This window comes from Ursus maritimus, unplaced genomic scaffold (genome assembly GCF_017311325.1).
Source record: "Ursus maritimus isolate PB19 unplaced genomic scaffold, ASM1731132v1 scaffold_14, whole genome shotgun sequence".
Lineage (NCBI taxonomy): Eukaryota > Metazoa > Chordata > Mammalia > Carnivora > Ursidae > Ursus > Ursus maritimus.
Window position 1 is genome coordinate 57,418,244 of NW_024423786.1, and position 10,659 is coordinate 57,428,902.

The 10,659-nt window shown below is 65.3% G+C and overlaps 1 protein-coding gene across 1 annotated transcript; it reads left to right on the forward strand.

The window, feature by feature from the left end:
* Nucleotides 1-3,392: 3,392 nt before the first annotated feature.
* On the forward strand, nt 3,393-9,122 carry PLPPR3 (phospholipid phosphatase related 3). The gene is made up of 7 exons (XM_040628197.1): nt 3,393-3,505; nt 5,885-6,070; nt 6,157-6,298; nt 6,377-6,572; nt 6,666-6,723; nt 6,797-6,970; nt 7,731-9,122. The coding sequence occupies exons 1-7, from the start codon at nt 3,431-3,433 to the stop codon at nt 9,120-9,122; spliced, it is 2,223 nt and encodes a 740-aa protein (XP_040484131.1). The 5' UTR covers nt 3,393-3,430.
* The last annotated feature ends 1,537 nt before the right edge of the window (nt 9,123-10,659 follow it).

Here is a 10,659-nt window from a genome sequence, read left to right on the forward strand (position 1 = left end):
TCCCCCCCCCCCCCCGTCACCACTGTCCCCTCCTGCAGGAGCAGGTCCTTCCGGATCTGCCGGGGGCCTCTGCGGCTGCTCCTGGTGGAGACCCGTGTTCAGCAGCAGCAATGCTGGGGGGCGGGGGGGGACCCCCGACCTTCCACACCCACCTCCAGAAGTGAGTCCTCTGAGCCGGAATGGAGGCCAGCAAGGCTCCGACATCCCGTTGTCACTGGGGATGGGGCAACGCCTCAGTCTCAGCCCCATCCCTGAGAAGAGCCCGGGCTCCCCTCCCCACAGGTCCAGGACCGGTCGGGCAGCTCTGGCTGTGTGGCTGGAGCCCAGCTGCTTTCCCTCTCTGAGTCGAGGTAGCAGAGGGCTGGGGCCGCCTTTTTTTTTTTTTTTTAAGATTTTATTTATTTATTCGACAGAGATAGAGACAGCCAGCGAGAGAGGGAACACGAGCAGGGGGAGTGGGAGAGGAAGAAGCAGGCTGCCAGCGGAGAAGCCTGACGTGGGGCTCGATCCCAGAACGCCGGGATCACGCCGAGCCGAAGGCAGACGCTTAATGACTGAGCCACCCAGGCGCCCCGGGCTGGGGCCTTCTGGGCACCACGGCTGCTCCTACCCACTTCACAGATGCACAGACTGAGGGCAGGTGAGGACCCACCCAGGTTCCCACAGATAAAAACTGTAGGACGCTCTGCGAAGAGCTGGTTACAGAAGGCCACGCAGGGTGTGAGTCCACGTGTGTGACACGTCCAGAACAGGCTCATTCACAGACAGGAAGGGGGCTCGCGGGGACCGGGGGAGGGGGTGGGGAGGGGATGGGGGGTGACGGCTGATGGCGACGGGGTTTGTTTGGAGTGATGGAATGTTCTAGAATTAGACTGTGGTGATGGTTGCACAACTCCATGAAGATATTAAAAAACCATTGCATTGCACAGTTTAAAACAGCTCATTTTTAAAAAAGATTTTATTTATTTGAGCGTGAGGAAAAGAGCACGCATGAGCAGGGGGTAGTGGAACAGAGGCAGAGGCAGAGGGAGAAGCAGACTCCTCACTGAGCAGGAAGCCTGGTGCGGGGCTCGATCCCAGGACCCCGGGATCATGACCTGAGCGGAAGGCGGACACTTCACAGACCGAGCCACCCAGGCGTCCCTTAAAACAGCTAATTTATTAAATTGGGTTTTATTTCCAAGGTGAAACTGAGAGGTTGGGAAGGGTGCTGGTCCTCCCATGCCTCAGGGACACCAGTGTGTGTCTGGGGCTGTTGGGGGGCTCTTCCAGGGTGGTTCTCCCTCCCACTGGCAGCTCCGGGGAAGTTTGGGGAGTGGGAGTCACGGTGGAATGCTCGGGTCCTGGGGGCTCGTGCCTGGTCCTCACCGAGCCTGCTTCCCCTCTCCACTCCTGATCCCGCCCATCCACCCTTTCCCCTGCCATGGACCAGGCTGGCCAGAGCACGAGGGGAGAAGGGACTGGCTGTGGGGACCGCAGCTCCATCCCTCCCCACTTGGGTGACCCCAGGTCCCTGCTCACACCTGCTGCCTCATGAACCCCCCAAGAGCCGCGGGGACTGAGTTGCTACAGGTCCATTTTTGAGCGGCACCAGGTGTGCCCAACCCCACTTTCCTGTTCTAAACCCTCCCATGGCTCCCTAGTGTCCTACACGCAAGACCAGGCTCCCCAGCTAGGCAATGTGCCACCACAGCCAGGCCTTGCCCCATCTCCATCACTGGGGATCCGATGGGAAGAAGGACCTCCACCCCTGATCTTTAGATTCCCCCACACCCTCCCCCAGACCCCCGCGATGTCAGCAGGGTCCCCCAGGACAAGTGGTCCTGCTCCCGCCCCCCAGCAAGCACCCAAGAGCGATTGCCTCATTTTCCCCTTCTCCTCCTGCCTTTCGAGGGCTGTTTGTGGTCGCCTTTCGACACCAGGATTCCCAACCGCTGCCCTGGCTCCGCCCCTGGCTGCCAGGAAAACCCGAGGCCCACCACGAGGTCTTCGGGAGGTGGCACAGCCAACCTGATGCAGCACTGGCCACGCATACGGTCGGGTATACAGCGGGTGCTCAAGAGATGGTGAATAAATGAACCGAATAAAACCTTGTTGTTTTGGGCCTGGCGACCTTGGACGGTGATTTAAGCTCCTGGGCCTCAGTTTCCCCATTCATAAAATGAAGGGTCAGCCAGTCCGTACCCCACATGGGTGTGTGTGGTAAGGAGGAAACACCCGCCAACAGCAAGCGCCAGGCGCGCGCCCCGTATTCACCGCGAGGACCGTACCCGCTGCCCCCGCATCCCGGGGCATCCTGCCGTGCGCCCCGGCCCGCTGGGAGTCTGGCGAGGGACCTGGAGACCCGTGGAGCAGAGGGCAGACCCCGGGTGGGCGCACGAGGCGCGGGGGGTAGAGGGGCAGCGGGGGACACGGTAGAGAGCCAGGGCGAGCCCCCCCCCAGCCTCTTTTGTCTCCAGACTGCGCCGGCGCTCGGGGCCCTCGCCATGGAAACGCGCGCCGGCGAGCGGCGGGCCCCGGGGAGGGGACAGAGACGCGGCGTGGGGAGGGCAGAGACAGGGCGAGACAGACAGCGACCCAGGGACCCAGAGACCCCGCCCCGCGCCCGGCGTCGATGGGGCTCCCGAGGCCGACCCGAGGAACCCGGGAGAGGAGGGGGGCGGCGACCCCGGCCCTAGCCCGCCCCTACGGGGACCCGAGACCCCAGAGACCCACGAGGCCCCGAGGCGGAAGAAGCGGGAGCCTGGCGCGCGCCCAGCGCACGCCCGGGGAACCAGCCCGGAGACGGACGCGCGCGGCGCCCCCGACGCGCCGAGACAAAGAGCCCCCGCCCCTCGCGCCGCACGTAGGCCGTCGCGGGCGCGGGGTCTCGGGCCGGGCGGGGCCCCCTCCCCTCTCCTCCCTGCTGTTCGCGGTTCCCCTCCGCCCCCGCGGGGGAGGGGCCGCGCTTTGTGCTCGCGGCGCCGCAGCCCCCGCCCGGCGCGGCCGCCGGCTCCGCCCTCCGAGCGCCAGCGCGCCAGGTGAGGGGCCTGCGGGCGGAGGGTCCGGGCCGCACCCCTTTTCCGGCCGCCGGGACCCTCCTTTTCCCCCCGGGCGCCCCCGCCCTGACGCCGGGAGCGGCCCCAGCCCGGGGACTCCTAAATCAGGCCGGCCCCGCCCTCTACTGGGCCCCTCCCGACCCCCCCATCTGGGGTGTGTGTGGGGGGGTGCCCGGCAGCTGGATTGTTTGGCACGGCCGCAGTGCGCCGGGGAGGCTGCGGGGACACCCTTCTCCCCCAGCCTCAGTTTCCCTGGGCGGTTCTCGCGCATCTTTGCCTGCCCCTCCGCCGCAGGCGCTGGGCACCGGGTCCCCCCAGGGCTCAGACTGCGCCTCCCCTCCTCCAGCACGCCTTTGTCCCCGCCAACCACGGCCTGTGGAGCCCGCGGCACCATGATCGCGACCAAGGAGAAGAATAAAACCCCAAAGGACAGCATGACGCTTCTTCCCTGCTTCTACTTCGTGGAGGTGAGGGGGGGGCGGGGGCGTCGCACTGGTGGGGGCGGGGCAGAGGCCTCTGTTCCACATGCCCTCGGGGACCTCTACCGCTGAAGGACAGGGATGGGCACAGCTCCGGTCAGCCGCAGGTAGGGGCAGAGCCAGGGTCGGAGGAGCCGGGCCGTGCAGGGTAAGTAGGAGTTCCAGAGGCACAGAAGGGTGTTCTGGGCTAAGGAGACAGCAGGGCAAGTGCTGGGAAGCGGGACCTTCAGACTGGGGTACAGGTCAGTAGTGCACCTGGAGGGGCTGGAGCAGGGCGCTGCGGCCACGAGGGGCTTGGGGTGCAGGGTCTTCCTCCAGCACATGGGCTGTGAGACATCAGGGTCCAAGTTCAGACCCCTCCCCTGCTCATGGAGAAGGCCGGGGCACGTCCCATAAGCCTCTGGTAGAACAGGCCTGGCACACAGTGAGGGCTTTATGAACGTGTAAAAGAACAGAATCTTAATGCGGTCACCTGGCACGTACTCGGCACAGAGGGTGGCTCGGGGTCGTGCTTAGCCATCCTTGGATACGTCCTGTGGCCAGTCTGCGCCACTGCACCTGCCAGGAACACCCCCACTCCATGGAGGGCTCCAGGCAGGGCGTGGGTGGATGAGTGGGGTCCCCAGTCCTGAGCAAACTGTCCCCATGCAGAGTCACAGAGCGGGTGGCTCACCCCCAGGCCAGTGGGTCCCTCCACAGGAGCAGAAAATATTTTCCAGATGCCTTCTCAGGGTCCCTGCAAACCTGCTTCCTCCCTCCGGTCCTCATCCCCTGCTCTCACCTGTGTCCTTCCAGAAAGTGTTCCACAAGCCCACTCAAATCTTTCAGACATGCAACCCTCCCCCACCACCTTTTTAGACAAACGTCTGCTCTTGGCTTTTTCCCAGGGCAGCTCCCAGCTTCCTGCGGACCCACCCCTTTGCAGGGCTGTGTAGTACCCCAGCCAGGTTGCCACCCACGGTAGCTGCACGCTCCGCGGCTGCCACAGACACTGCTGTCAGGAAAGCCCTGTGGTCCGCCAAGCGTGAGCTTCTCTGCAGATCACATCCCTGGGGACCAGGGTGGGTCTCTCCAAATTTCCCCCCATGGAGGCCACACCGTTTTACGGGTCGCCCATGCCCGTTACCGCCTGGAACCAGCACTGTGTGCAACCGTGCTTTGGAGCGGGCCAGTCTGATGGATGCAGGGCTGTAGTTCGGTTTTCTTTTACTGTGAGTCTTACACACACACACACACACACACACATACACACAAGTACGTGGGCAGGACGTCACGTTCGATGATCATTTTCCTGTGGGCCTGATATGCTCCCTGGTTTGTGGGGAGGGTCTCCAGATGCAAGAAGTGGGTGGCACAGAGAGACCTTCTGGGGGTGGTGGGCTCCAGTGTGGGCCCCCGCCAGCAGGTGTTGCTGGTTCTGCCTCCAGCGTGGTCCGGCTGGGTGGAGGTGGGGGCAGAGGGCAGGGGGGGCAGGCGTCGCAGCCGTAACCACACTGCCTGGAAGGTTGGAGAGCCATGAGGGCATCAGCAGAGAAGGGCAGTTCCAAGGACCCTGTTCCCCAGACCCTGCCGAAAACCCTGTCCCAGGCCTGACGCGGTCAGGGCGCCCCAGCCCAGTTGTGCTAATGGTCACGGAGGGAATAACTGGAGCTAGTATTCACTAAAGGCCCCGGTGTGCTGGGCACTGTGCAGGCACCTTCTGTATACTTATTCATCCAGTTTTACCCTGAAGCCCTGGAAAGTGGTGACTCTCATTCCCGTTTTCAGCTGAGGAAGCTGAGGCACGGGGGAGTGGTGGAGCCAAGATTCAAGTCCAGCAGATGGCTGGGAACCCCTTCACTCAATCTTGGGCCTCATTCCTGCATGCAGCAAGCGCTCAGTGTGCTCGTTGGACTAGAGCACCGGCTCCTACGGACCCAGCTTTGGCATTTTCCCCTCCAGGGACCCCCAGTCAGGGCTGGACGGAGGGCCGAGGCCCCCCTTAAAGTGCGGTCCAAGGCAGGAGTGAACAGGGAGGCCTCTCATGGGCTTCATCTGTGTCTGCTTCCTCGTCCGTGGGATGGAGAGGGGGGGCTTCCTGAGGCAGCCAGGCCCCCGGGGCACCTGTATACTCTGGTCCCCATAGTGCCAGCCCCAGCCCGGCCCCTGTGGGTGTTCGAATTGGACACCCGTGGCCCAGAAGGGAAGGTGTAGGGCCCTGGGAGAGTCCGCGTCCATCAGAAGGTCCCACTCAGATCCGGGCTCAGTCGCCACTTGTGGCCACGGTGAGTGGAGGATGGCGGCAATGCCTTGGCTGGCCGGACAGACGGACGCACTGCAGCATGGGTCGCGGACGGGTGGAGTGACCGTGGCTGCCGCCCCCCGCAGCTTCCCATAGTGGCGTCCTCCGTCGTGTCCCTGTACTTCCTGGAGCTGACCGACCTCTTCCAGCCGGCCAGGGTGGGCTTCCAGTGCTACGACCGCGCGCTCTCCATGCCCTACGTGGAGACCAACGAGGAGCTCATCCCGCTGCTTATGCTCCTCAGCCTGGCCTTTGCTGCCCCTGCGGCCTCGGTGAGTGCCCGGCTCGGGGGGCCTGGGCTGGCCGGCCTGCGGGCGCCCAGGCCGGGAGCTTGGCTGAACGCCTCCCTGTCGGGCAGATCATGGTCGGCGAGGGCGTGCTGTACTGCCTGCAGTCCCGGCTGTGGGGCCGCGGCGGGGGCCCAGGCGGGGCCGAGGGCAGCATCAACGCGGGGGGCTGCAGCTTTAACTCCTTCCTGCGGCGCACCGTGCGGTTTGTGGGTGAGTTGCTAGACGGCACCCCCCCTCGTGTGCACGTGCCGGGCTCCCGTCCCAGGCCCTGACCCCGCTGCCCCACAGGCGTCCACGTGTTCGGCCTGTGCGCCACCGCGCTGGTGACAGACGTCATCCAGCTGGCCACCGGCTACCACGCGCCCTTCTTCCTGACGGTCTGCAAGCCCAACTACACGCTGCTGGGCACGTCGTGTGAGGCCAACCCCTACATCACGCAGGACATCTGCTCCGGCCACGACACGCACGCCATCCTGTCTGCGCGGTGAGCCGGCCCCCACGCGGCCGTGCGGGGTGGGGGTCGGAGGCCCCGATGGGGGGCCCAGGGCCGGCCGCACTCACCTGCCGCCTCCTACAGGAAGACCTTCCCGTCGCAGCACGCCACGCTGTCCGCCTTCGCTGCCGTCTACGTGTCGGTGAGTCCTGGCCCGCCGCGAGCCCGGCCGCCGGCGGGGGCCGCCGCTCTGACCCGCCCCTCCCCGCCCCCAGATGTACTTCAACTCGGTCATCTCGGACACCACCAAGCTGCTCAAGCCCATCCTGGTGTTCGCCTTCGCCATCGCGGCGGGCGTCTGCGGCCTCACCCAGATCACCCAGTACCGCAGCCACCCGGTGGACGTCTACGCGGGCTTCCTCATCGGGGCCGGCATCGCCGCCTACCTGGTGAGGGGGCGGGGGAGGCCGGAGGCCGGCCCCCACGGGGAGGTCCGAGGTGGGGGCGGTCCGAGGGTGGAGTCCGGCCCTTGCGGGAAGGTCTGAGGGTGGAGGCCGGCCCTTGGGGGGAGGTCCGAAGTGGGGGTCGCACCGAGGGTGGAGTCCGGCCCTCGGGGGGCGGTCCGAGGTGGGGGGCGGTCTGAGGGTGGAGGCCAGCCCTTGGGGGGCGGTCCGAGGGTGGAGCCCAGCCCTTGGGGGGAGGTCCGAGGTGGGGGGCGGTCTGAGGGTGGAGGTCAGCCCTTGGGGGGAGGTCCGAAGTGGGGGACGGTCCGAGGGCGGAGGCCGGCCCCCAGGGGCAGGTCGGAGGTGGGGGGCGGTCTGAGGGTGGAGTCCGGCCCTTGGTGGGAGGTCCGAGGTGGGGGGCGGTCTGAGGGTGGCGTCCGGCCCTTGGGGGGAGGTCTGAGGGTGGAGGCCAGCCCTTGGGGGGAGGTCCGAGGTGGGAGGCGGCCCTTGGTGGGCGGTCCGAAGTGGGGGGGCGGTCCGAGGGTGGAGGCCGGCCCCCAGGGGATGGTCAGAGGGGGAAGGTTTGTGAGCCGGGTGAGGCCTGGCCCCCAGCGAGGAGGTCTGAGGGGGTTAGACTGGCCCTGCCCTGGGGGGACTCTGGTGAGTCTCCTCCCTTGAGGGAGGGCCAGCCATCCCCCCTCAGACCGCATTGGCAGTTCTGTTGCCTGGTGAGAACCCCGGTCTTCAGCCCTTGCCTCACCCCCAGGCCTGCCACGCAGTGGGCAATTTCCAGGCCCCGACTGCCGAGAAGCCTATGGCGCTGGCCCCTGCCAAGGATGCGCTGCGGGCACTGACCCAGCGGGGCCACGACTCCGTGTACCAGCAGAACAAGTCTGTGAGCACCGACGAGCTGGGCCCGCCGGGGCGGCTGGAAGGCGTGCCCCGGCCCGTAGCCAGAGAGAAGACCTCACTGGGCAGCCTAAAGCGGGCCAGCGTGGACGTGGACTTGCTGGCCCCGCGCAGCCCCATGGGCAAGGAGAACATGGTCACCTTCAGCCACACGCTGCCCCGCGTCAGCACGCCCTCGCTGGATGACCCCGCCCGCCGCCACATGACCATCCACGTGCCCCTCGACGCCTCCCGCTCCAAGCAGCTCATCAGTGAGTGGAAGCAGAAGTCGCTGGAGGGCCGTGGCCTGGGGCTGCCAGACGAGGCCAGCCCGGGGCACCTGCGGGCCCCCGCAGAGCCCATGGCGGAGGAGGAAGAAGAGGAGGACGAGGAAGAGGAGGAAGAGGAGGAAGAGGAGGAGGAGGAGGAGGAGGAGGAGGGCGAGGAAGGGGGTCCGGCCCCACCGTCACTCTACCCCACCGTCCAGGCCCGGCCGGGGCTCGGGCCTCGCGTCATTCTCCCGCCGCGCGCCGGGCCCCAGCCGCTGGTGCACATCCCCGAGGAGGGGGCGCAGGCGGCCGCGGGCCTGTCTCCCAAGAGCAGTGCGGCCGTGAGGGCCAAGTGGCTCATGATGGCAGAGAAGAGCGGGGCCGCGGCGGCCGCAGCCTCCACACAACCCCGCGTGGCCAACCCACCGCGGCTGCTGCAGGTGATCGCCATGTCCAAGGCGCCGGGCGGGCCTGGCCCCAAGGTGGCGGAGACCGCCTCGTCCTCCAGCGCCAGCTCCGACTCCTCGCAGTACCGCTCGCCGTCGGACCGCGACTCGGCCAGCATCGTCACCATCGACGCGCATGCGCCCCACCACCCCGTGGTCCACCTGTCTGCGGGTAACGGGCCCTGGGAGTGGAAGACCGCAGGCGGTGCGGCCAAGGGGGTGGAGGGCGAGGGCGGCTATGAGCTGGGGGACCTGGCTCGCGGCTTCCGCGGGGGACCCAAGCCACCAGGTGTGTCCCCCGGCTCGTCCATCAGCGATGTGGACCAAGAGGAGCCGCGGTTCGGGGCCGTGGCCACGGTCAACCTGGCCACAGGCGAGGGGCTGCCCCCGCTGGGCGTGGCTGACGGCGCCCTGGGACCAGCCAGCCGCGAGTCCACGCTGAGGCGCAAAGCCGGTGGCCTGGTGCTGGGTGAGCGCGAGGCCACAGGCGAGGCCGAGGCCGAGGCCGAGAGCTACTACCGCAAGATGCAAGCGGCCCGGAGGTTCAAGGACTGATGGGGGGGCTGGGATGCTGCATGGGGGTGCAGCTGGAGGCCACTGGGCAGGCGGGCGGGGGGGGGGGGGCCGGGTAACACTTCTCGGGCAGACAATAAAAGGTCAATACCGCAGACAATAAAAGGTCAATACCGGCTGGAGTCCTGGCTGAGTCACTGGTCCAACGACCCCCACCACGCACCAGGGTTGGGGCCTGCCCGGGTGGGGGGTTGGGAAGGGGGTGCCCCACACTCGGAGGGGGGTGCGGGTTCCGCCCCGCAATGGACATGCAGACACAGGCAGGTTTCCCCCGGGAAGCTGCAGGGCAGCCAGACCCTGGGCCCCCACGTTTTTGGCTCCCCTGAGCCCACCTGCCACCGTCACAAGTGAGGGAAACAAGAGGCTAAATGCACACACGAGAGGAAACAGCAGTGAAGACAGGCGGAATAAAGAGGAAATCGAGTGCAGGGTGCAGAGACATTTATTCAAAAGTCCAGCAGACTGGCCAGCTGCCCTCTACAATGTGCACAGGAAGAAAGAGCCTACAGAAAAGGTAGGAGTTGTAAAATCGCTTTAATTCGGTTCTGTCTGCATTACAAGCCGTGGGGGTGGGCAGTGGACTGCGCCGCACTCCCCGTCACAATACTGAGCCTGTAACTGCGGGTTACCAAAATATACATCTGTCACCTTTATAAAAAACCATGTTTGCTGCCCCTCGTTTTACAACAGGTATAAAAAAATTATAAATATTTACACCCTTGTTCCACCCCAACACGGAAACTCAAGGGTCCAGGCCGGAGGGACGGGCTGGCCAGCACGGGGTCTGCTCGCAGGGGAGCCCCTTGGACCCGTTGAGTGCAGGACGATGTGCGGAGACAGTTAAGACTCGGGGGGGCCACTGTCCCAATTTCTGGGGCCCCAGCGTTAGAGGCAGACAAAAAAAAAAAACAAAACTTTGGTCCAAAATCTGCAGGAGAGCGGAAACCCTGAAAGTTTTAAGAGCGCTTGTCCCCCCAGAGAAGGGACAGGTTAGGTGTGAGTAAGGCATCTGGAGATGTCCTCGGGAAGGACCGGGGCTCCCCTGCGCCGGCCCCCAGCCGGCCCCCCCTGGAAACTAGATCCTGCCCTGCGACTTCATTACAAGGAATAAAATAGAAAGTACAGTATGCAAGGTCATACCACGACGAGAAAACGGAGATTACACTCATACCATTTTTATCTTGCTATATAAAAAGTTACTTAAAACTATTTCTTTTGCATATAAATGAAAAAAAGATTAGAATATTTGGTCAACTGGAAATATTGCTAGGCACGGATGTCTGCAACTGCATCAAAGCGTAATACAGAGGTTACGGTGGACACAGAGCTCGGAGCTGAAGGAGGACGACAGGGATGGTGCCCTCGGGGTCTTGCCCCGATCGGGGTCCCCGCGGCTGGGGTGGGGAGAATCACACACTTGATTACGGATTGGGGGTGCCGGCTGGACCCTGCAGCTCGCAGCCTCCCGCTGCACCAGGCACGTGATCCTGCGCAGGAGGCCCCCCCCAGCCCCCCCCCC